Here is a 26,926-nt window from a genome sequence, read left to right on the forward strand (position 1 = left end):
CAACATGAATAAAATGACTAAATTTTGTGCAGGCTTGGGGAGTAACGGAATACACGGAACGGCAAAAATGATGTTGGCAAGCTGTTTGGATTGATTTTCATTTTGTTTCTGTCGCATTTTATGTTAGTTTTGCCGGAGATCAAAGCCAGGAGAGAAAGCTTACCACGTGTTGTGAGTCATCATTTGATTCATCTCACCTCATCAGCTGCACCGCTTATCCTCAGTAGGGTCGCGGGGGTGCTGAAGCCCATCCCAGCAATCATCGGGCAGTGGTCAGGGGACACCCTGAACTGGTTGCCAGCCAATTGCAGGGCACACAGGGACAGACACCTCGCTCGCTCATTCACACCTAGGGACAATTTGGACCGGCCAATTTACCTGAAATGCATGTCTTTGGAATGTGGGAGGAAACCGGAGTCTATCGTCGAATCGTTCGCTTCAACACACGTGTTTTCCTTGCCATTTTTTCGTGCCGGAATTGTTGCCGGCACGAAGCGGCCTATCACTTTCTGCATGACGTTTCGTCTTATTACCGACACTTAAGAAATTACCAATTTACAGGATGTTCCCAAGACCTTAGAACTGTGCCGCACACGCGCTAACCATTGCGCCGCTGTGCTGCCCCATTTGATTCATGTTCAGTTTATTTTGTCTTTTATCAGCATATTTGGTATTGGAGTAATCCAAAAGTAATTGAAAGTAATCAAGTTAAAGTAACCCTACCCAACCCTTCTTGCCACTTGCAAGGTTAGAACTGTTCTAGAAAACCTGAAAGTGAACTGTTTTACACATTTGTCTTCGTGTTTTTCCACCTTGTAAATCAAGGGAAGTGAGTCTAGCGATGTGATGCAGCCCTAATTTTAAAAACATTTAAACAATGTAAGACACCAAGAGGACCTAGACCTACTGAAACTCTTAACAATATTAAATAATGAAAAAGAAATGGCCCATAAACATTTTTACTTATTGTTAGATCTATTACCTTACGTCACAGGTGTCGAACAGGCGATTGAATCCAGCCCGCGAGACAAAGCTCAGAGAAGCGCAAGAGAAAAACAAGCTGCAGGTTGAAATATGTCAAATTGATGTTGCCAAAGCCAGGTGCCTCGAACAAAGACACTGTACTTTTATTTCTTTCTCTCGCTCTCTCTTTCTCTTTCTCTCTTTCCCCCCCTTTTCTCCCACTCCGTCTCTGTCTCTTTCACTCTCTGTGTCTTTTTCTCTTCCTTTGTTGCTCTTTGTCTCTTTCTCTGTGTCTTTTAACCTCTTTTGCTCTCACTTCCTTTTTTTCCCTTTTGTCTCTTTTCTCTTTATCTCTTCGTACCCTTGGCGCTTTCATTTCTCTCTTCTCTCCTTCTGTCTTTCTATTTCTCTTTAGATTTTTTTCTTCCTCTCCCCTTCTTTTCTCCCTCTCTCACGACTTTTTATCTTTTGTTTCTCACGCTCTCTCCCTCTCTCTCTTTTTCTTTTTTTGTCCCTTCCTCTCCTTTTCCCTCCCTCTTTCTCTTATTTCTTTATCTCTCTTTTCTTTCTTTTTTTTCTACTAGTCCGACAGAATGTTTGTTCTATCGTGTGGCCCCCCAAGTTAAAATGAGTTTGACACGCCTGCCTTACATCTTTGAATAAAACACAAAATAAGAGAGACAAAAGGAGACCAATAATTTCTCATGAGGAGATGCTTCACAGTCAAAGCCTTATTCACATATGACCAGAACTGCAAAAGCTCCCCTATTTTATTGCAAACAGTTGAGTCACAGGTTCGATGTGGGAGGAGAGTTTAACATAGCCAAAAGACACCATAAAACATCAAACAGACCATCATAAAACCAGAAACTTCAAACAGAACAGAAAAAAATAAACATGACAATGCAGCAGCTTCTTTTCTCAGGTGAATGGTTGAGTGGTTCACAAGGTGATAAAACTCTTGGGTTTTCAGTCATAGAATCACTTTTTATGAAAACAAATGCACCCAGGAGAAAACAGTTTACTCATGATTCAGTTCTAGCAACAAGTCTAACATGTTTGATGAAAGATGATGAACATCACCATTAACATTTCTCATCATCAAAGGATGGATCTCTGCCACTGGTTCCTTCGTAGGTAGGATAACAGAATTATTGAGTTTTAGAGACTACTAAAGGAATGTGGAAGTTTGAATTTGGGTTTTGTCTGTTGGACTCTGTGTTTTGTGCAAAAGTTTTGTGGAGTAAATCACGTGGGGCAGCTCTCAGGCAGTGGGAGGTGACCAGCTGTCTGGGGGCCAGGCGGAGTCGACGCGCCATTCTTCCAGGAACGGGAGACCAATGGGATCCAGCCAAGGGGCGGAGGAGATGCTTTGCTGAGCAACTCTGAAGAAGGAGAAGAGTCGGTTTTTGGAAGGAGAAGCGTGCAGAGATGTAGTGATATGTGTGTTAGAAATAAATCCACTCGTGAGTGAAATGCCGGCTTCTGAGAACTTTCTATGCAGAAAAGAGAACGCAAATTGTTTGGATGAGTGGAGATTGGGAAAGGTCACAAATTGGAGTCAGATCATTAATTGAAGTTTGTGTTGATTTAACAAGAAATTCCAACACTTACACAGACAGGATTATTATTGTAAATGCAGAAGTAATGTTCAGAATAGATTGTACCAACCAGTGCATTCAGCCAATCCTTCAGGGATGATTCTTTATTTTGCGGTTCAGGGTTCGAAGACCCTCCCTTGAAACAATCAAATGGTAAATGTTCTGCATTTCTATAGCGCTTTTCAAGTCAATGAAGACCTCCCAAAGTGCTTTACAATGTGCTTCACACTCAGCCATTCACACACAAAGCACGCTAAAGTGGAAGGCTAAGGGGTTCGGTGTGACCGTAACATGATTTTGTGAATCCGGCCCACACTCTTCAATTTGCCAGCTGCAATAACATTTTCACTGCCTTTTGGACATTTTTTTTAGTCTCATATAATTTAAGTCACATTGATTGGTTTGACGAGCGGCACGGCAACTGAGTGGCTCGCGCATCCGAGGCAGAGTTTGCATGTTCTCCCGTGCTTGTGTGGGTCTCTGGGCACGAGGTGGGAAAGAGCATATGAATGGTTGTCTGTCTCTGTGATTGGCTGGCAAGCAGTTGAGGGTGTCTAGTGCCCACTGCCTAAAGATGGCTGTGACAGGCTCCAGCACCCCCCATGACCCTACTGAGGATACGCGGTACAGATAATGAATGGCTGGATGCTTGTTGAAGGATTTTGTACATGTGACTATAAAGGATTTTATACGATCGAATACAAATTACATTTAATGCAAAAGATATTCACTGACTGGGCTGTAGTACAAGGTCAGGGGAGGCGGGTGGAAAATGTTGTTTACAGGAACGGCAGGAACAGGACGTACTGCTGATAAGATAATCAGCACATCCAGACGCTGTTGACGCAGAAAGGCCCTGATGACGTAGAAACGCTCGGTGTTGTTTTGAGGACCCTACACTTCGGGACGCTCATCTACGAGATGGTGAAGCCCAGCGGGCTTCCTTGGCACGCCCATGGGAGGAGCTGGCACGACATTATGCGGGGAGAAAATGGCCTATAGGAAAAGAAGCTACAGGACTTCAGAAGAAGGTTTCTCACAGACGCCAACGTCACTAATTCGGCCGCTTTCGAGTACACTCAGTTAAGTTGTTAGGGAAAATAAATCTGTCGGCTTTCCTGTTCCTTTTTCCCTCAAGAAACAAGCACGCACAAATTGTTGGGTGAATGTAGGTTGTGTTTGGTTAATGGAGTCAGATAACTAATTCGAACAATTTGGTAAACGCTACATTTTGACAAATTAATTCCAACATTGTGTTGGGAATTAATCATGACCAGGAAGGCCGACATTTTCACACGGGGGTGGATGTTTATTTTTCCTGACAGCAGAACTAAGTGTGTACAGGGAAAGGCTGAAGTAGTGACTTTGGAATGTCTGGGAAGCCTTCTTCTGAACTCCTTTCTCTTATTGGTTCACGTCTCCCTGTAAGATGGTGTCTCGGCTCCTCTCATGGGCGTGCCAAGCAGTTGTTTGCGCCCAACGAGCTCTGGTCGTCTGGCGTCAGCACAGGCCTCCTGTTATCCGAAATGTCCTAGACAAAACATATTCCACACAGCCTGCCCTGAACTAAGCCCAGTCAGTGAATATCTCATCTCATCTCATTAGCTGTACCGCTTATCCTTATTAGGGTCGCGGGGGGGCTGGAGCCCATCCCAGCCATCTCCGGGCAGTGGGCAGGGGACACTCTGAACTGGTTGCCAGCCAATCGCAGGGAACACGTGGACAGACAACTCACTCGCTCAGTCACACCAAGGGGCAATTTGGACCGGTCAATTCACCTGAAATGCATGTCTTTGGAATGTGGGAGGAAACCGGAGTGCCCGAGGGAAACCCACGCAAGCACGGGGAGAACATACAAACTCTGCACAGTAAGGCCGGTAGCTGGATTTAAACCCACGCAGGAGGTTCCCACGACCCAGTGAATATCTTTATTGCATTAAGCTGAATATATGTAACTTGTAGTCCATCGTATAAAATCCTTTACAGTCAAATGTATTAAATCCTTTATTTGTATTGACATTTTTTTTAATTTAAAAAAACTTCAAGGAGTACTTTTTTATTTTCCATTTATATTTGAGTTGCTGCACTGTTAGTTTTTGGTTAAGGTAAAAGATTAGTCGTGTTAGTTATGTTGAAATTCAAATTTATTTACTGTAAAAAGATTCAGAGAGGGGCAGCACGGCGGCGCAGTGGTTAGCGCGTGTGCGGCACAGTTCTAAGGTCTTGGGAACCTCCTGTGCAGAGTTTGTATGTTCTCCCTGATCTTGCATGGGTTTCCTCCGGGCACTCGGGTTTCCTCCCACATTCCAAGGACATGCATTTCAGGTGGATTGGCCGGTCCAAATTGTCCCTAGGTGTGAATGAGCGAGCGAGTTGTCTGTCCCTGTGTGCCCTGCGATTGGCTGGCAACCAGTTCAGGGTGTCCCCTGCCCACTGCCCGATGATTGCTGAAGATAAACGGTGCAGCTAATGAGATGAGATGATATTCAGAGAGCTATTCAAAATTGATTGAAATTTGAAGTGTCTAACAAATATTCTTTTTTTTTTTTCTTTTTGCATTTGTAAAAATATCTTCCAGCAATTTTTAAGCTTTTACAGCAAACGAATATCGGCTCTCGGTCATTTCAAAGTGCAACGTATTGGGATTCAGAAACACTAAAAAAAATGAAGACAAAACATTGCAATGGTCAGTAAATAATACTTTTTAGAGCAAGTGCAGGGAAATGAATATGGAATCACTATATTCTAAAGAACAAAAAAATGGAATCAGTGTATTTCTAGAGAAAATAAGGACACACCCAGTCAATTTCCTTTCCTTAATTGGGAAGCTGTCTTAAATTAAGTCTACTCGTTACTCAGCAGTTAAAAAACAATGCAGGTATCTCACCTTGGAGGGATCCTGGACTAAGTGGATTAGCAAGAACCACGAAAGATGTCTCTTGAGACAGGATTGTCAAGCTTTTTTAAGAAGGTAACTCTTTAGAAATGCTAAAAAAAAACTGGAAAAAAACCCTACAATAATAATTGAAAACAAAATAACAAATAAAGTGCTTAAAAGGGACCTAATATACTAGTTTGCTCTAATTTGATTAAAGAAGTATAACATATTAAAGAACACATAAAGAAAAGCGCAAAAAACAGGGGGGGAAAATAACCAAAAAGAAAAAAGGAAGGAAAACAAAGAAAAAATGGGGGGGAAATGAAAAGGAAAAATGAGAGAAAAAAAGCCAGCGAGCAAGGAAGAATGGAAACAGAAAAAAATCTTTAATAAAGAAAAAAAAAGAAAAAATCAAGGGGAAAATAACCAAAACTATAAATGAAAAGGGGACAAAAAAGAAACGAGAAAAAGCAAAGAAAGGGGGGAAAAATAAAGAATAGAAGAAAGAAGAAATGGAAATAAAAGCAAAAGGAACAAAAAAAAAGTGGTTGGAAATGGATTGAATGTTTTTGAATGCGCATTCAATTAAGTACTGTATAATTGGTAAACTTACTACATAGTTCCCAAAAACTAAAATATACAAGTTGATTTACTCGCATTTTCAGTACATACAAAAAAAGTAATCCTTCATGTTTATCTCATTAGCAGGCTTGGGTAGGGTTACTTTAACACGATTACTTTCAAATACTTTTGGATTACTCCAATACCAAATGTGCTAATAAAAGAAACTAAATATGTTTCTGTCGCATTTAATGTTAGTTTTGCCGGAGATCAAAGCCAGGAGAGAAAGCTTACCACGTGTTGTGAGTCATAATTTTATTCATATTTATTTTCTTTTGTCTTTTTTAGCATATTTGGTATTGGAGTAATTGAAAGTAATCAAGTTAAAGTAACCCCACCCAACCCTGCGCATTAGTAACATCTAGATTCTAGAGTGAGATGTCAACTAAGGGTGGGCAGATGGATCCAAATATCGATACTTTTTTCCATTTGAACTACTCTACTGACATTTGTTCTGAAACGGTTGTAGTACAATTATTTATTTTTATACTATTATGGTTTGTTACTATGTATCGTATACATTATTTTTTTCTGACTTTATTTTGAAAATAATGTGCAGTGTTGATATTGTTATATTTCTATTTTTGTTACGTTTCTGCTTTTTTGGTTTGACTCCACTAACATTTGTTCTGAAACTGTTGTAGTAGAAATACTTATTCTTTATACTGTTATAGTTTGTTACTTTGTATCTAATACATAATTTTTTTCACTTTATTTTTCAAAATAAAGTGCACTGAAAGGTATTCGGCTTGTCATATTGACTGTTATATTTCTGCTTTTTTGGGTTGACTATTGACGTTTGTCCTGAAACTGTTGTAGAATTATTTCTTTTTTATACTGTTGAGGTTTGTTATTATGTATCTTATACATTATTTTTTCTAACTTTATTTTGAAATTAATGTGCAGTGGAAGGTATTCGATTTGTTATGTTGATATTGTTATATTTCTATTTTTGTTACCTTTCTGCTTTTTTGGTTTGACTCCACTAACATTTGTTCTGTAGTAGAAATACTTATTCTTTATACTGTTATAGTTTGTTACTTTGTATCTTATACATAATTTTTTTCACTTTAATTTTCAAAATAAAGCGCACTGAAAGGTATTAGGCTTGTCATATTGACTTTGTTATATTTCTGCTTTTTTGGGTTGACTATTGACGTTTGTCCTGAAACTGTTGTAGTAGAATTATTTCTTTTTTTATACTGTTAAGGTTTGTTATTATGTATCTTATACATTATTTTTTCTGACTTTATTTTGAAATTAATGTGCAGTGGAAGGTATTCAAGTTGTTATATTTGTATTTTTGTTATATTGCTGCATTTCTGGGTTGACTCTACTGACATTTGGTTCTGAAACAACAGTTTTGATTTACATTTTTATATTTATCTTATTTTATTTTAAAAATATTTACTGCCTAATATATTTGTGCTGTTTTAAGAGAGGGGTTCAATCATTATGATTCTTCACTAGCAAAAAGTATCTTTCGATTTCAAATAAAATGACATCAAGACGGGCGTTTCCTTAAATGTTCTCTGGTTGATAAATGAAAGTCAGCATACACAGCAGTTTTGACATGATGGGGTTTATTTTTCTCTCATGCTTCTCTCAGCTTATTCGGATATCCCCCCTGGGTTTTTATTTTCCCACCCCTGATTTTAGCATGTGCTGAAATATTTGATGGGCGGTCTGTAGTTTCCTAATACAAATGTTTGTGGACGAGGACGTTGGTCCCTCCGCCGCTGAACATTAACCACGCCGATCGATCGGCGTCAGTACGACCGATTCCTACAAATTGTTTCGGCCTCAGAAATGTTCCTGCTTTGCTTCAGGAGATAAAAAATGTCTTTTTATTTTAACCAACGTATGTGACCAATTCCCTAAAGCACACATTTCAAAGTCAAGTCTCAGAAGCCTCAAGAAGGTTTTCTATGGTCCCTGAGAAGATCTTGAGATGTTATTTGAGTTTACACCAGGAACTGTCATGGATTTTTTTTCACTATATGATACTTCTTCTTGAAAGAGAATTTTCAAGTCACATTTATTTGTGACGCCCAAATCAGGACTATACAGGCCACAAATACACCGTACCCTGATCTGAAATCGACATGTGGGAAAGGAAAAACTCAAAACCTCAACATAAGGGTAAAATGAGAACCCTTGAAAAGTGGCCACACAACTTCTAATCCCCCTTTCTGGATGACCAGGCTGCAATCGATTTTGCATTGGGTAATAAAACACTAAACGTAGTACACATCAAATTAAAAATAAATAAAAAAATCATAGGTAAAATGTAACATTGCCCAAAAAGTCCATGACAGCAATGACTCAGCTACCCATCTCAGCCGGTTGGTCGATGCAGACTATCACATACTTCAGGTCCAGGAATGGACCAGGAAGCCGGACCAGGACAGGAAAACAAAAGTATGAAGTCGGCATCAATCATAATCTATACAACAGAAATGTGTCTTAAGTCTAAAAGTCAAAATGGAACATGAAACTTCAACAGGCAAAGAAAGCAACTCGCATCCTATTCAAGAGCCTTTTTGTTAAAAGTACTGTAGTCGCATTTGTATTTTGAAGGTTGTATCATAAGGGCGGAAGACCATTGCTGGGAAAGTACTGATATGAAAGGATACAGCAAGTAAATACTTCTGTCATGGTTGCCATGGCGCCCAATTGGCCCTGTCCGTGTGGCGCCAACTGCGGCTCGTTGAGAGATTGGCTTTCTGTCTATATTAAGCTCAGCGCTCTCTTGCTTCCTTTGTCAGCCTGTCAAACGAACTTCTGCCCCACAAGACGTGGGTTCTGACTCGGTCCTGTTTTCCTATTGGTGCTTACAGTCCGGTATTGTTTCAGTTTATTTTTGTCCTGTTTAATTCCGGGTTCCAGTTTTGTTTTTGTCTGTTTTTGTCCTGTTTGTTATTTTCTCCAGTTTTTGTTTCCGTCTAGTTTCTCCTCTTTATTTTTGATATCCTGATTCGTCATCTATCTTGTCTGCCCTGTCCAGTATCAACTTGGGCAATTGGAATTGAGCTCGTTGGTCTCTGGCTTCCTGTTTTTCCATGCCAGACCGGCCACGTGCGTGACTCGCCATTTCCCGTAAAATAAAGGCTTGTGTAAGAACGTCACGCGATTGGGTTCTGGTTCTTGACAACTTCATTTAAATATGTGGATGAACATAAGTGTGGTTTTACAACTAAAGTTTGATAATCAAAGAAATGGATCATGGGATGATCAAATAATAACTTAATATAGCTGGGAAAACTCATGTTCTGGTGAAAACATACTCGGTGACCTATTTTGATAATTTACACCACCAGCCAAAAATGTGGAAAACAAGACAAAACGCTTATATTAACAATAAAAGTATTAACACTGAAGAAGGACGTAACTTTATCAACTTGCCATCACGGAGTCTTGGCTTCCCCGACGCCGCAGCCCAACTAGCAGGACGCACGCTACACCGGCACAACCGAGACTGAGACTCCGGTAAAAACTAGGGGTGGGGGACTATGCGCTGCAATAACAGCCGAAGCATTGACCCACACTGCTCACTCGATATAGAGTTTCTAGCAGTATCGTGTAGACCCTTCTATCTACCGAGAAACCTAACTGTGGTCATTGATTGCTGTTTACGTTCCACCGGATGCTAACGTTAGCATAGCGCTAAATCTCCTGCTCGCTGCTATCAATAAACAGCAGCTTGCACATCCCGACGGAGCTTTTATCGTCGCCGGCGACATTAATCAGGCATGCTTAAGGACTGTACTCCCCAAATTCATTCAATACGTGGACTGAGCAACCAGGGGAAAAAACACTGGACCGTGTGTAGAGTAATATCAAACACCTAGCAGGATCCGGCCATCTCTGTCTGTCCCCCACCCCCCTCTGGAAAAACAAAGCTTGCAACAAGAACCAACATCGTCTTTGTTCCTTTATCTTCTTTGTTCTCTTCTATCCTCACTGTTAAATGTGAAACTGGAGTGTCACGTCCAATTTCGTTGTCACAATACGTTCAACTCAGTTTATAACAATGACAGTAAAGGTCTGTTCTGTTCTAAATAGAATAACATCCTGAATAGGAATAAAAAAAATAATAATTATAATTCATATTTATACTCACTAAGTGTGAAACCCGGGGCTGAAACTAATATCCTGACAGGAATCTATCAAAGACACACACCCTGGCTTTTCCTCCATAGCTCTCAGTCTTTCGCTCTCCAATTCGCTTGTCTCCAACCAGAAGGCAATTAGCTACCTGCCGCTTGTGGTATGGAAGAGTACTACATGATTACTCTGCCAGTCGCTAGACCGCACAGGCACAAAAATTGGATAATTTTCCACGCCACACCTGACAATATATCCTGCATATAAATATATTTTTACACCTCTTTATCAATTCTTCCATTTTCAATCAAAGAACAATGTTCTTAAAGGACACATTTTCCTCAAATGCACATTAAACCTGCGCTGGCCACCTGATTCACACCTGTATTTGTTTTTTTGTAACATCAAAAAAATATACAAAAAAGCAGGGATTTCCTGGTTAGTCACATTGCACTGCTATTATTTTGAAAAGCTTGTCCGACCATAGATATATCTGTTGCAAGCACCAAAGGTCGACCCCAGCTATAGATTCCCTTTGGTGTTAAAGTGCTACTGCGAGGTTCTTGAACCCGGGCTGGCGTCCTTGCCCGGCGGGCCAATGATTGACTAGGATCCGGTGGACCTGGGCTGGGTTTGGAGCTCTGCTCAGTGAATGGAAGAAGGAACTAAAGGAGCATCTTGCTGCTAGCTTGCTGGCATCAGGACCTCAATCGCCACATGGAGATGCTTAAAGCAGCCTTCCTGCTATCAGGGGTCCTCTGCACCGCCGGTAAAACCCAGTTAAGATTTTGTTGAAATTTCTGTTTTTTTTTTTTTTGTTTTTTGTTTTTTAGTTCTTTCCTTTCCAAAAACTTTTTATTTCATATATTTTTATTTATCTTGTCGCTAAAATAATTTAGCACTGTTTTACCGTACTAATATTTTAAAACACACACTGAAAAATAACCAAATTGGCCAGAAATCTGGTAGCGCGCCTTATAACCCAGTGCGGCTTATATACCGCAAAATACGGTGGATAAGATTAAAAATGCATACAGTATTTATACGTGTACACAAAGTATTTTTCGCAATGATTGATCGTTCAAGAAGCTTCCATAATCCCAGAAAATTGTATGCAGCGGCAATCCGGGTTATCTGTAGTGATACAGATGACGTTTGAAAAGGTAATAAAATGTATTTAGTTGCATATTATTTTTACTCATGGTGCCAGAAACACTGATTTGCGTAGAGCATTCTGATCAGTTACAGTCTCTCCACTTCCTAGAATGGAGAAAACAAAGTCTTCCAACGAAAGACTATACATGCTATTTTACGTATTTATATATATTAAACTGCAAAAGTTAACCATGAACAGAATGCATTATGCAAATAAGTGTTTCTGGCACCATGAGTAAAAATAATCTAAACATGAGATGAATTTGAAAACAACCCCCAAAGCAAAGTTGTTTGTACAACAGAACTCAAAACAACTTGAAACAAAATGTCCGTATCCAAAACCTTGCAAAAAGATTGAGTCATCCAAATTGTGCAACTGCCTATTTTTTACTCAATTGGGTTATTTTTTGGGACAACTATTCTTTTCTTGTCTGGGGCTTTTTGGGTTCAAGCTCGAAATGATGTAAAATGCAAGTAAATATATACAACATTTGAAAGACTGCGTGTTTATATGAGAGTTATATGGGAGTAGAGTTTTTCGAGAACCGGCTTCTTCGGCTCGGCTCACTAAAAGGAACCGGCTCTTTCGGGTCCTAAACGGCTCTTCAGGTTGTTTTTGCTTATTTCATCCCTTTATGACCAAATATTATGTAAAATTATGCACAAAATGACTTAAAGGAGGGGGGGGGTATAGAACAAAAAAGAAAAAAAAATACCAAAATGAAAAAGTAGTGAAAAGCTGAAAAAAGAAAAGGAAGAAAAAAAAGAAGGAAAAATTCAGAAAAAAAGCCAGAAAAAAAAAAGAAACAAAGGGAAAAAAGTAAATAGAGAACAAAAAGAAAAAGTAACAGCTAGGAAAAAATGAACACAATGAGATTTTTTTTAAAGAAAACAGAAAAAAACAGGGAAAAAGAAGAAAAAGTTTGTGTGGCATTCCAATAATTTGCAATTCTACCAAGTGAATCTTGTTGCCAACATTGTACTTCCACTCAAAAATGTGATTAAATACAGTTGTGTATCGTACTACTAATGATTTAGTTGCCACACTTGGGATTGCTGTTGCTCACTGTTGTTTCAAGCGTTGCTCACCAACTTTGTATGAACGTTCAGACCCGTGGAAAATTACAGGGAACATTGCCCCTGAGGACAGCTAAGGTGCCCGCAAAAGTGTTATGAAAATGACTTACCAGGTCATTGAGATTTTCGAGTAAAATATTTTTTTGGGGGGGGTCGACTGGGTCAATTTAGCCCTATTTTTAATTTCTTCCTCTCATTCTCTTTTGTTCTCTCTTCGTTCTCTCTTCTCTCTTCATTTCTCTCTTTCTTTCTTACTCTCTCTTTCTCTCTCTCTCTTTTGTTCTTTCTTATTTCTTCTTTCTGGCAACCTTTTTTTGTTTCTCATATTTTTGATCTACTCTTTCTCCTTTTCTCTATCACACACACACACAATTTCTTTCTTTCTCTTTCTTTCATTCTTACTATTTTCTTCTTTCTAACCCTCTCCCTTTCTTTCACTCTTTATTTTTTCTTTTCATACAGTCTTTCTTTCTTTTTCCTCTTTCATTCTCTATTTCTCTCTTTCATTCTTTTTCTCTTCTTTCTAACCCTCATTCTTCCTCTCTGTCTTATGTCTCACTTTTTTACTCTTTGTTTTTCCTTTCACCTCTCTCTCTCCCTCCTTTTGTCTTTTTCTCTCTCACTTTTTACTCTTTTTCTTTTCTTCCTTACCTTTATCTTTCTCTCCCTCGCTCTTTTTCATTGTCTTTTTCTCTTTCTTACCTTCTTTTTTCTGTCCCTTTCTTTCACTCTTTTTTACTTTTCATACAGTCTTTCTTTCTTCCTCCTCTTTCATTCTCTATTTCATTCTTTTTCTCTTCTTTCTCCCTCTCTCTTTCTTTTTCTCTTTCTTATGTCTCACTTTTTTTACTCTTTGTTTTTCCTTTCACCTCTCTCTCTCCCTCCTTTTGTCTTTTTCTCTCTCACTTTTCACTCTTTGTTTTTCCTTACCTTTATCTTTCTCTCCCTCGCTTTTTTCATTCTCTATTTCTCTCTTTCTTTCACTCCCTATTTTTCTTTCTCTCTGCCTCGCTCTTTCATTCTTTCTTTCTTTTCTCTTCTTTCTTAGTTTCTCTTTCTGTTTTTTTCTCTCACTTTCTTTCACTCCTTATTTTCTCTTGTGTCCATCTCTTTTTTTCTTACTTACTTTATTTCCCTCCCTTTTTCTTTTTCTTTTTTCCTCTCTCCTATGTACTTTTATTAATGAATCTGGTAAGTAAGTAGTACAAGATAAGATTGGAGACCCCTGCACTAAATAACACACCATGTCTCTTGAACTGCCACTCTTTGTTGAATTTCTCCTCCTCCCTTTTGCGTGTTTTCAGTGAGCAGCAGCGATGTTGTGGGGGGATACGCCAAAACCGGCGGTGCCTGGCTCATTTCCATGAACAAGCGAATGTACTCCACCAACACGGCAGAGGAGTGTGCCGTCAAATGCGACACCGAGACCAGTTTTACTTGCAGGTGGGATTATCGTACATTCACGCAAAGACACTCTGACATGTGCCGGGTCGGCAGAATCCTTACGAAATTTCAGCGATGCGCTGAAAGTACCGTAGTTTCCGCACTATAAGGCGCACCGGGTTATAGGGCGCACCCCTAAAAAATAGTTTTTGGTCCTATATTTTCCATACACAAGGCGCACCGGATTATAAGGCGCTACAATGGGAACGTCGTCAAAACAGTCAGATAGTTCAGTCCAACTTATTACCCCCTTAACATTCCCGAAGCTTGCAAAGAAGCAAATACGTGTCGTAGTCACGTGCGGATGCGGTGTCCGTCCGATGTCACTCAAATGCATCGTTCCAAATATCATTCGGAAGGTTAAAGTCTTGGGATTCAAGAAATGCCAACCATTCCTTAATTTCTATTTTCTTTTTCGCTCGCAACTTTACTGTGCATATGACAATAAACACTTGGAATTGAGTTTAATTTAAAAAAAGACCCATCGCAGAAACATCGAAATCACTCTGAAACAAGATACTGGGAAAACATATAGCCAGAATAGCTCACCGAAGTCGTTGCGTTCAATAATAATGTGCAACCACAGTCCTCTTATATCCGTGAGTGTAGTAGATCCAGGAGAGTAAAATATTTACAAATACAGAATGGTAAAACATGTTTCCTCTATGCCATAAACAACCAAACTTGCTATTCACATTTATCTTTTTCGGCCAATTGCAGGCTTTGTTTTGCCCCTTTAGCCTATGCCAGCCTGTAAATGATAAAGAGGATCCGCCCCCTTTACCTCCGAATAACTTTAGCCAATAGTGATCGATTCAAATGATGATTGACACATTGGTTAGCCAATGAAACGCCGGTATATAAATCCCAGCATACACAGCGGACTACTTGGCGTTCGTGGGAAAATCAAGTCGGCGGCTGCTTGCATTAGTCTCAAGACTTTGCGACTTAATAATGATCCATATATAAGGCGCACTGTATTATAAGGCGCATGGTCAGCTTTTGAAAAAAATAAAGACTTTTGGGTGTGCCTTATAGTGTGGAAAATACAGTAAGCCCAATTTTTAGGGATGCTTATCTTATCTAATCTAACTCATCTTGGATTTTCAATAGGCACACACGAACATGTTCCACCTATAATCATTATTATACAGTTTTCTCGTTTGCCCTGCGTCCTAGCAACGTTTATGCTGGGGACGCATTGTCTCAAATCATCGTGCGTCCCCGGGACACAACTTTTTTGACACAAAATTGTCATTATTACCCCATTACTTTTTTCTAAACAGAGATTTACCGCACTCCAAACTTTTCGTCAGGCAGATCCGCCATTGTTGTTTTGGTCTCGCGCCGATCTCGGGAAACAAGATCTCGTTGCTTCGAGATGACGTCATTGTTTTGGTGGTTGTCGAGTTAGAGAAGTATGCCTCCGTAAAAACAGTTGGTATCAGGTGCAAATCAACAAAAATTGGTAATTTCTTCAGTGTCGGTAATAAGTCGAAACATAATACAGAAAGTGGTACCAACGGCAATAATTCCGTCAAGAAAAAACGGCAGAGAAATTCTTCGGAAGATCGTGAAGGCAAGGAAAACACGTGCGCTGAAGCGAAGGATTCGACGAAAGAAAATAAAAGAATACTCCTAGCAAGAAAAGGACTTTTCTACCAAAATGGACTCAATTATATTCCTGGTGACGCTATGAGGAGGATGATAATGGATGCTACATGTTCTGTGATGCGTGTACCCAGCGTGACAAAAAAACTGGATTGCATAAATCATTTTGCAATACGAACTTTCAGAAAAGCACATTGGATCGGCACAATGAAAACCACAAATTACCTATGGAAATTCTGTTGCTGCAGGAAGAGAGAGGCAAGTATGAAAGACTTGTCCATGCTTTCACTGCTAAAGATAGTTAAGTGGATGGCAGTATTTTCAGTATTTTGTATAATGTACAACTGAAAAATCTGACGCGATAACTGCTTTGTATTACCAATTAACTATGATGATTAAAACTGAATGAAAATATAGATTAATAAAATTATTTCAGCAATATTATTCTGTATAATGTACAATATTGTTGTGAACTGAAAAAATCTTGAAGAGATAACTGATTTGTATTACCAATAACCTAATAATATACTCGTCAAAAAAGATATGTATTGAGCCTTTTGTACACATGTGATTTAACCACGCGACGACACCATGACGGACGGCGGCAAACCATTGTAAACGGTGGGTATGGCTAGTAAACAGTAAAAACAGCGATACTGTTCAACACCAATGAAATTGTGAATGTATTTATTTGCTGTTAAAAATGTCGACAAAAATTGTTCAAACGTCATATTTTTAGAAAATGATATCACGAAATTGTGAATATGCTTAATTGCTGTTAACAGTGTCGAGAATTTTTTTTCAAACCTCACATTGTTTATTTGCTGTTAAAAGTGTCAATAAAATTGTTCAAACCACCAATATTGCGCAGCTGTCGAAAATCCATAAAAAGAACTATTTAGATAAAACTGAGGATAGCATTAGCAATGTTAGCTACCAACCTGTACAGTCTTCCCCCTGACATAATCAAACATCTAAAGAAATTGTCCGGTATGCCCAACACCAGTCCACACGATCTGTAACACTGTATTGTAAATGGAGTGTCCCCATACACCAGTGCTGATCTGAAAGCTTATAAAAGTCTGGGTGTTTATCAGTTCTTTGTAGCTCTTTCACTCCCTTGATTTCATTCTCTGTCTTTTTCTTTCATTCATCCTTTCTCTGTCATTTTCTTTCTTGTTTTTCTCTTTCTTTCATTTGCTCTCACTCTCCCACTCTTTCCTTCTCTCTCCCACTCTCTGCTTTTTTTGCTCACACTCTCTCTCTCTCTCTCTGTTTCTCTCCTTTTCTCTTACTCTCACCCTCTGTTTCTCCCTATCACTCCCTCTCTTTCTTTCCATCACTTTCATTTTATCTCTTTCTATCATTCTCTCTCTCTTTCTCTTATTTTCATTCATTCTCTCTCTTTTACTCACTCTCTCTTATTCTCTCTCTCTCACTCTTTTTCTTTTTATCTTTCTTTCTCTCTCTCTCTCTCTCTTTCTCCCTTTATTTTCATTCATTCTTTCTTTTTCTTTCATACTCACTCACTCACTCTCTCTTACCCCCGACTCTGTTTCTTTTGCTCTCTCTGCTTCTTTCACTCTCTCTCTCTCTCTCTTTCTCTCTCTCTCTGTGTGTTTCTCTTTTTCTCTTACTCTCTCACCCTCTGTTTCTCCCTTACACTCTTTTTTTCTCTACCTTTCATTTTATTTCTCTCTTTTACTCACACTCTCATTCTCTCTCACCTTATCTTTTTATCTCTTTCTTTCTCAGTCTCTCTCCCTTTATTTTCATTCATTCTTTCTCTTTTTCTTTCATTCTCTATTTTACTCACTCTCTCTCTTACCCTCCCACTCTGTTTCTTTCTCTCACTCTGTTATAAATGCATTTATGTTCATCCACATATTTGAATTATTTACTTGCTGTATCCTTTCATATCAGTACTTTCCCAGCAATGGTCTTCCGATGAGTCGGCCCTTATCTTATTATACAACCTTCAAAATACAGCAGCGACCAGTTTTAGCAAAGGTCTCCTGTGAAAATATAAGTTTTCTTTACTTGTTTCCAGTTTGCCACACCTCTTTCCTATAAAAACTGTGGTGAGCCATTTTTCTATGCCCTTTTGTGGGAGAACACTCTCCTGAGTTTTTCATATTTTGATCAAGGTTCTTACCGATTATTTTCAATCAGTGGGGCGGCAGTGGCTCAGGAGGTAGAGCGCTCGTCTTGGGATCAAGAGATCGCAGTTCGAATCCCGGCTCCTCCGTGTTACATGTCGAAGTGTCCTTGGGTAAGACACTGAACCCCTAATACCCCCAATAAGCAGGTTAGCGCCTTACATGGCTGCACGGCCGCTATTGGGAAATGTGAAGCACATTGTAAAGCGCTTTGGGAAGTCTTGACTTGAAAAGCGCTATATAAATGCAGATCATTTCATTTTATTTCAATCACTAGGGATAAAAGTGTGGTTAAGTAGCAAATGTTGCAGTTAAGAGAGACATCCACGAACAACACCCGAGTGAAATCAGATTGCCTTAAACTGCACGACCGCGACTTTAATTTTAGATAAAATAACATCGGGATTGGTGTTTCATTACCTAGTAGACATATTTAAAACCGAAAGTCTTCGTTTGACGTGACGTGGCCTGTTTTTCTCTCGTGCTTCTCTCAGCATTGTCTCGCAGGTCGGTGGGCCTGATCCGGCCCGCAGGCCACATTTTTTGACACCACTGGCCAAAAATTTAGTGTATTCTCACACTCATGCCCTCACGCAGATCCTTCATGTACGTGGAAAAGGATCAGGAATGTTGGACGGCGGGGGCGAACTCCAAAACCGAGACAGTCCTGCGTAGAACCAGTGCAGCTTTATATGAAAAACAAGGTAAGTTTGTAATTAAGCTACACTAGTATTAGGAATTCAATATTAAAATGTAAAGTTTACCAAATTGTTCGAATGAGTTATCTGACTCCATTAACCAAACACAACCTGCAGTCTCCTAACAATGCATGCTCGTTTCTTGATGGGAAAACATGGATAAGAGACTGGCATTTCCACACGGGGGCAGATTTAATTTCTGAAACAATTTAACTAAGTGAACTCCATCGAATTAGCCGAGTTAGTGTCGCTCGAGTCTCCGTCAAGCCTCCTCTCTCGATTCTCCCTCTCGATTTTCTGAAGTTCTTCTCCCGGTCCATGTTTTTTTTTCACAAGCTGGTGTGCAGGCTCCTCCCATGGGCGCGCCCAGAAAGCCCCCCACGTGGGCTCCACCATCTTGGAGAAGAGCGTCGCGATGTCTGTCCTTGTGCGTCCGGCCATCTCCGTCAGAGTCCTGTTATCAAAATTCCCCAGCCAAAACATTCCGCTTTTGGAACGGCGTGACCTGAAGCTCACTCAGTGAAAATCTTCATTGCACTCGATAAATGTAACTTGTATTCAATCGTACAAAATCCTTCACTGGCTTAATGCTAAATGGGAAACATTGTATGCAAGCTAGCAAGTAGCTCGTATTGCCACAGTAAGCAGAAGTCAAGACAGTACAAAGGAACTGTTTTATGGGTCCCTACTTGTCTGAACACAGATGTTTTGATTCGAGGCAAGTTCGTATTAAAGGATTTTATACATTTGACGATAAAGGATTTTATACGATTGAATACAAGTTACATTTATTGAGTGCAATGAAGATTATCACCGAGTAGGCTTAAGTTCAATGAGCAGTGAAAGTTCAGGGCACCCTAGTGGAGAATGATGTTTACAAGAGTGGCGGGAACGGGACGTGAGGCTGATGAGATAATCCGCGCATCCAGACGCGAAGGGGCCCTGATGACTGAGGACGGCAGGCAATGTTTTGAGAAACGCTCTGCTGTTTTGAGTTTTCCAGACATCGAGTCGAGGTGGTGGAGCCCACGTGGGGCTTCCCTGGCACGCCCATGGGAGGAGCTTCCCAATCACTAATTCGGCCATATTCGATGGCGTTCACTTAAATTGTTTATGAAATTAAATCTGCCCCGTGTGAAAAATGTCGGCTTTTCTTGTTCATCTTTTCCATCAAGAAACGAGCGTGCATTGTTGGGTGAATGTAGGTTGTGTTTGGTTAATGAAGACAGATGACTAATTCGAACAATTTGGTAAACGATACATTTTGATATTTAATTCCCAACAGTATCCATATGCTAATGTAACGGGACCCAGGTGGATGGTCTAGCTTCAGCTGGTGTTACACATTTGTTTTATATATTTTTGTTTTTTTTCTTTTGGTTTTGTTGTTCTTTTACCTAATCTGCAAAATAGATGGTAAATGTCAGTCTCACACGACACCATTTACTTGTTGCCATTAAGAGTGATTTATTGAGCAAGTCTCACTAAATCACGTGAGGTCCCGTGAGACTTGCCCCAAACACCCTTCTCTGACCTGTGAGACTGTCATCTAGTGGTGATATACTGGTACTCCACTTTTTCTGCTTTACAAAACAACACCAAAATCCCAAAATATATAACATTTTGACTAGTCAGCAACCCTTGTTGCGCCACACTAATGGTCTTAGAAACATTGTGAGCCAGCTAGCAAATACGTAGCATAGCTGCTGAGAGCAGAATCAATACAAAGTAAAGGTAAGATCTTGGGCCCAGGCCCAAAACCGGACATAAAACATCAATTATTAAGTTAAGTTAAGCATCTGCACGGAATGCATGCTGTTCGGGTTACTTACTTTTACTCAGGTAACATAGTTTTATGTTAGGATTTAAAGGTATTTGTTTAAAAATATCAGTCCTTTTATGCTAACATTTGTCTTATTTTGCTAATCAAGCTAAATTTTGGCCTCCTTTCTAGCTAGCTATCTAGCTTTGTTTTTAGCTTTCTATCAGACTATTTAGCTAGCTAGCCTCCTTTTAGTTTTTTTACCTGTTTACTTTTCAAACTATCAAACTACCTTTTGAGCTCTTTAGCAAGACATCCAGCCAAGTTTCTATTCTAGAAATGCATATCAAATTGGGTAAATTTTACGCTAATTAGTAACAAAAAGTAGCTCAATACTTGAAAAATGTTGCAGACCCCTGGTGTAAATTAGGTGTACAAGGCAATAAAATCCCCTTCTTTATCCCCGCCAAACACCTAATATAAAAACACATAGAATGGTTAAAATACAATAAAAACAAAATTACTAGTAATAAAAATAAAATGTGATTATGGTGAGGTACAGACTAACCATGTGAGGAAAGGGACCCATAGGAGGCTTACACTGATAGGGATGGTAGCAGATGGCCTCAGGATAGGTTTAGCGGTTAAAACCTAAAAGCAAGATACTGTTTAACTGTTGTTGTTTTTTTACTGTTGGAACCCAATAGCAACCCAATTTAGATCTATACTTTATTCATCCCCGTAGGGAAATTCACACTTCCAGCAGTATCCTTGTTTTGAAAAATAAAATAATAAAATAAAGATAGAATACAAAAATACCCAATGTAATGTTTTGCTGTAGATAGTGCTACAGAAAATACACACTGTAATAAAAATAGGGTAATATGCAAATGTGGGGGTGGGCTTTTACTCCCCCGGGTGGAGTTAAAGAGCCTCATGGCATGAGGAAGAAATGATCTCCTCTGTCTGTTTGTGGAACAAGACTGTGACAGCAGTCCGTGACTGAAGCTGCTCTTCTGTTTGGGGATGATGCTGTGTAGTGGACAGGGTTGCAGAATTTCGGAGGTCAGGCGACAATGAGTTCCAGAGCTGGGGGACAGAGCAGCTGAAAGCTCTTCTCCCCTTTGAGCTGAGGCCTGTAAACATCCGACTTCACTACAACACAACAGCACTGATACGATTTTCTGATCTTACAGATTACCTCCTGGAGTGTGTGAACGGTATCGGAAAAGACTACCGAGGAACAAAGACGAAAACAAAGTCTGGAAAGATATGCCAGCGATGGGACGCAAAATATCCGCACAGGCCCAAGTAGGTGGCTAGAGGGGTATTGCACAAAAGTAGAATAAAAACATCCAGGCTAACTGAATAAACACTGCTTGAGCTCTTCTGGGCGGGGCAATTTGACAGGGGCACGTTTGTAAAAGAATGGGAGAAATATTGGCAATTGCACAAGGTGGCCAGAAACTATGCTGTTTGTACAAAAACGCAATTCAGTAGTTTAGTGGTATGTTTTTTTTGCCTGCCATGCGGAAGGCCGGGGTTTGATTCCTGGTTAAGGCATTTATCCAATGATAAGGAACAAACCCCTCTCTCTTTGACGAGGGAACAGATAAATGGGAGGTGGAGATATATACACAATATTACCCTTGTCAAGTAATAATAATACATTGTATTTTGAAGCACATTTTCAGGTTACCCAAGGTTGCTAACATATAAGTAGGACACAACAATAAAGGAACAGTAAAACTAGCAAGTAATAAATGGCAAAACAACAGAGTTAAAAGGGGGCGGTATGTGAGGCAGATGGTCAAGAACAGGCAAGTCTGAAGAGGCAAGGTTTGAGTGTGGACAGGGTCACTGAATTTCAGAGGTCAGGTGGCAATGAGTTCCAGAGCTGGGGGGCAGAGCGGCTGAAAGCTCTTCTCTTCATGGAGCTGAGGTGGGCAGGGGGTATGGTGAAATGGAGGGAGGAAGCTGATTACCAGCTCAGTAGCCTAGATGGTAAGGCGCCCGCTTTGAGACTGGGAGGTCGGTGGTTCGCGCCCCGGCCGAGTCATTCCTAAGACTTAAAAAGTGGTCGGCGGCGCCCTCTGTTGGCTGCGGCTGCATCGGCTCGCTACAACGGGTCAGGTGCAATCGACATTTCGTTCTGTGTGCATTGTTACACAGAATGACAATACAAGGAAATTATTATTATTATTATTATTATTATCTCTCTCTGCAAGTTTTTGCCCAAAATGGCAATTTGACAAGCCTCCATGCTTGTCATAGCAGTGATATAAAATGACTGTTCCAATTATACAGCCAACAGAGTTTTATTAATGACAATATAGCCTAAACGTAAAATTCCAATGCAATATGAATACATTAATGCAACATCCTTGGACATGCTCCAAAACCCAAACAACTGAGAGTAGGGGTACCAGATGTGACTCTGGGGATCATCTTAGCCTGGTCTGGAGCAAGCTAGCTATACAGTAGGGTCACCAACCTTTTTGAAGCCGCGAGCTAATTTTTGTTGCTGATTGGCGCAATGTCCATTTCTGAAATATCAAATATTGTTATTGCTGTGGTGTGAATATGTTACTACCAGGCTGTCATTTTTAGAAGTTAAGTCCACCACTAGAACTGTAACATCATGTCAGTTAGAAACCCAATTACCAGAAAATCACAATGACCCACCGGTCACTGGTGAGCTTTTTTCAGAACTAGTCTGCAGGATACTCTGGTGTTCTTCAGGGGCCACCTGGTGACTGCCGACACCATGTTGGAGAGCCCCGCTGTAGTGAATAATCACCAGAGTAACTGATCAAAGCTAAATTTAACCTGCTTTCGTGCAACCAACTGGAGGCTAAATTCAACAAAGATTATAAACCTGTTCTGGCGTAATCCCTTATTTCGGTTTCATGTATTACCCCCTAGTGACATGGTGGCAACACTTTCTCACTCTTCATTGAAGCAAATAAATATACCGTAAATTCCGGACTATAGAGCGCACCTGATTATAAGCCGCACCCACCCCTTTTTAAGAGGATAACCGCCTTTGTACTTACACAAGCCGCACCTGTATATAAGCCGCATGCGCCCACATTAAAACATGTGACACAATCACAAAAGTGACCCGATTGTAACTGTATAAAGTTCACAGTCCGAAAACTACAGCCGGCAAAATGAAGGGTAAATGATACCGCTACTTAAGGTTTGATGCAGACCTGCAGAGTCCGGGAAAGTAATCCAAGGAAAAAAAGTGTATATTTCCAAAGGTAAGGGTGGGAAAAATACATATCCACTATTGTCCGCTGCGTCCAAAAACACGTCTCACCTTTACTCCACTTCCCGTCAGCCCCCGTTGTTTTTTGCCCCTTCTTTTAGATTCGCCCCTCGAAAACATATCAAATAAGTCTCTAAAATAAATACATTACAAAAATATACAGTTGCAAATACACATTATACGTGGTTACACATATTTACAAAGAAAGACGGTACATCGACAAAGTTTTCAAAGCTTTAATAATAATAACATAACTTTCATCCCAAACCGGGACTGTGACAGGTAGCAACACGCTCGTAGAACAGTAAACGGGTCTGTTAAAAAAAATACACCGTACTTGTAAAAATCATGGTAAACCATCCCCATCTTCCTCCGTATAACTGACTCCACCAAAGTCGTCGTGTGCCTTTCTTTTAGCAATTTGCATGATGAGTGTAATTTTTCGCTAATTTAATTTGTGCACAAGCTAAGAAGTTGCAGTCGTCCTCGGCGCATATATTCCACCGATCTAAATCTTACCTTTTGTACTAGAAAAATGACATAAATTGGCCGAAACACTGAATAAGCCGCAGGGTTGAACGTTTGGGGAAAAAAGTAGCGGCTTATAGTCCGGAATTTACGGTAAATACATGCAGTTCGAGGCATATATTATTGTGTAATATTGCAGCATGACGCCAGAGAGCCACCCTAAGGCGGACCTGGAGTCCAACTTCTGCAGGAACCCTGACGGAGACGCAGGAGGTCCTTGGTGTTACACACTTGACCCTGACACCCGCTGGGAGCACTGCAACGTTCCCAGCTGCACAGGTAAGATAAAACTCGAGGTTGCTAGCGTGTGAAGCCTATCTGGACTGCCCCCTTGTGTCGTGACAGAGGACTGCATCCACTGCAACGGCGAAGACTACAGAGGTAAGGCCTCTGTCACAGAGAGCGGGATAGCCTGCCAGCGCTGGGACGCGCAGGAACCTCATAACCACGGATACACCCCCGATGCGTAAGCCTCTTTACCCTACCCTTCAACTCGGATAACGCAAAAATTATTCGTATCCCTTTGGCCAAAAATATTCCCGATTTCATGTTGGTAGAGGTGCTTGAAATCCATCCATGTAGAAAATAAACTTGCATTTGTAGAATAGATTTGCTTACATTTAGAAAGAAATGTAGAAAGACTTGCTTACAGTTGGGAGAAATGTTGCTTACATCTCGGGAAGGTCTCGGCGGACGAATTAATATAAACAATCCTCCTTAAGGGAGGACAACAGATAACTGCAAAGGGCAAGGTGACATAAACTGGCATAAACTTAAAAACACTTCCAAATAAGGACGGAACTCTGGGCATGTACGCCTTCAGGCGTGAAAAGGGACGGGGCCAAACCGGGTACACGTGCTATGTTGAAAACTATAAAGACACGCGCATATCTTTGATTCGCTGAGTCTCTTGTTGAAATTGTGTATCAATAAAAAAGAACTCCCTCTTACGTCATTTTGATTCCTGCATTCTTTGAACACGTATGAGACGATTCAACAAATTGGTCTTATCTTCAACATAATCTGGTGCAATTTATAAGACGGATGAAATTGCAAATGGATTAAATCACAGGCGGCCCACGGGCCAGATCAGGCCCGCTAAGGGATAGAATCCGGCCCGCGAGACAACACTCAGAGAAGCGCAAGAGAAAGACAAGCTGCAGGTTGAAATAGGTCCACTTGATGTTGCCAAAGACAGGTGCCTCGAACAAAGACACTGTACTTGTATTTCTTTCTCTCTCTCTCTCCTTCTCTCTTTTCCACCCCTTTTCTCCCACTCTCCGTCTCTTTCACTCTCTGCGTCTCTCAGGATCAAAAACGGGTCATAAGCTGGGACGGGAGAGCAGACGTGATCAGAATCAAAAACACGTCGTAGCCGGAGACAAACGGGGAGATCAGGAACTGACAGGTGGAAAAACGGGTGCAAAACAGGACAGGCGGGAGTCAGGGTCAAAAATGCTTGCCCTGTAACAACAGAGGTTCGCTGACGGACTGACAAAAGAAGAGCGACAGGACTGGGCTTAAAAAAGGGACAGGGAACCAATCAGAAAGCTCGCAACGGCTGGCGCCAAATGAGCAGGAACAGGTGATCCAAATTGGTAATCATGACACTTCAATTTAATTGGTCGATCGATTATTTGTGAAAATAGACAAAACCTTCATTTAGATATTTATTTTTTAACCCCTTAGCATTTCCACTGTACTTGTATTTTTTTCTCTCTCTCTCTTTCTTTTCCACCCCTTTTCTCCCACTCTGTGTCTTTTTCTCTTCCTTTGTTGCTCTGTCTTTTTCTCTCTGTGTGTATTTTTAACTTCTTTTGCTCTAACTTCCTTTTTTCCTTTTCTCTCTTTCTATCTTCCTACCCTTCGCGCTTTCTTTTCTCTTTTCTCTCCTTCTGTCTTTTCTATTTCTCTTTGGATTTCTTTCTTCCGCTCCCTTTATTTTCCCCCTCACTCACGACTTTTTATCTTTTTTGTTTCTCACACTCTCTCCCTCTCTCTTTCTTTCTTTGTCCCGCCCTCTCTCCTTTTCCCTCCCTCTTTCTCTTATTTCTTTATCTCTCTTTTTCTTTCTCTTTAATCTACTAGTCCGGCCACCGACAGAATGTTTGTTCTATTGTGTGGCCCCCCGAGTTAAAATGAGTTTGACACCCCTGCATTAAATGATACTGCATTAGGTAACTGTTCTGACTTTGAGAAACACAGGGGGGTCTTTGAGTGCCCTCTTGTGGTTAACATGGTAATTGTTGGTTGCCAAAAGGAAACAAAAGAGAAGCTTAGAACTCATAACTGTCCGTATGAAACGTACTTTGATTACGCGAATAAAGTTCTTTGTTTATGGTAACATTTTGTACAAAATGACGTCCATCCATCCATTATCTGCACCGCTTATCCTCAGTAGGGTCGCGGGGACGCTGGAGCCCATCCCAGCTATCTTCGGACAGTGGGCAGGGGACACCCTGAACTGGTTGAAACTAGTCGCAGGCCACACAGGGACAGATAATTTTCTCGCTCATTCACACTTAGGGACAATTTGGACCGGCCAATTCGCCTGACATGCATGTTTTTGGAATGTGGTAGGAAACCCACGCAAGCACAGGGAGAACATGCAAACTCCACACAGGAGGTTCGACCTCATGACCTCAGAACTTTGCCGCACACGCGCTAACCACTGCATCGCCGTGCTGCCAACAAAATGACGTACTCGTTTAAATTCTCTGCCTTTGTGAAACGTTTACAGTAAAAAAAAAAAAAAGTCCCCATCCGGACTAATGTATTTTGAGATTCTCCCATCCGGAATACATGGGCCCATTCATTTCTATGGGTAGTCATGGAAACGAGGGTTTTTCCAGAGGGGAGTAGGGACTAAGCAGGGACTGTCCAGGGTGGCTTGAGGGGGCCCGACCCACATTACCTTTAACCATGGGTAAATGGTGAATTCCAAAGCGTGGATGCTAGCGAGAGGATGCACAGCCAGCCCAAATATTAGCGCAAGCTAGCTGTAAACACTGTCGGCAATGCTAACTTCTTCATGGTAATTTTTTTTAGT

At 40.5% G+C, this 26,926-nt stretch overlaps 1 protein-coding gene across 2 annotated transcripts in view; it reads left to right on the forward strand.

The window, feature by feature from the left end:
* The first annotated feature begins 5,417 nt into the window (after positions 1-5,417).
* The window catches only part of plg (plasminogen), a 39,877-nt gene continuing 18,368 nt past the window's right edge, over positions 5,418-26,926 (forward strand). The window contains exons 1-6 of one of the 2 annotated variants that reach the window (XM_088324747.1): positions 5,418-5,535; positions 13,707-13,845; positions 18,213-18,319; positions 21,272-21,386; positions 24,017-24,156; positions 24,223-24,343. In XM_088324747.1, the coding sequence (XP_088180873.1) occupies positions 13,766-13,845; positions 18,213-18,319; positions 21,272-21,386; positions 24,017-24,156; positions 24,223-24,343 (563 nt within the window). In that variant the 5' untranslated portion in view covers positions 5,418-5,535; positions 13,707-13,765. Of the gene's footprint in view, positions 5,536-10,770; positions 10,940-13,706; positions 13,846-18,212; positions 18,320-21,271; positions 21,387-24,016; positions 24,157-24,222; positions 24,344-26,926 lie in introns of those variants that run through there. The other variant, XM_088324746.1, reaches the window with a different exon arrangement.

The sequence above is a fragment of the Urocampus carinirostris genome, chromosome 20 (genome assembly GCF_059441175.1).
Source record: "Urocampus carinirostris isolate Australia breed hairy pipefish chromosome 20, RoL_Ucar_1.0, whole genome shotgun sequence".
Lineage (NCBI taxonomy): Eukaryota > Metazoa > Chordata > Actinopteri > Syngnathiformes > Syngnathidae > Urocampus > Urocampus carinirostris.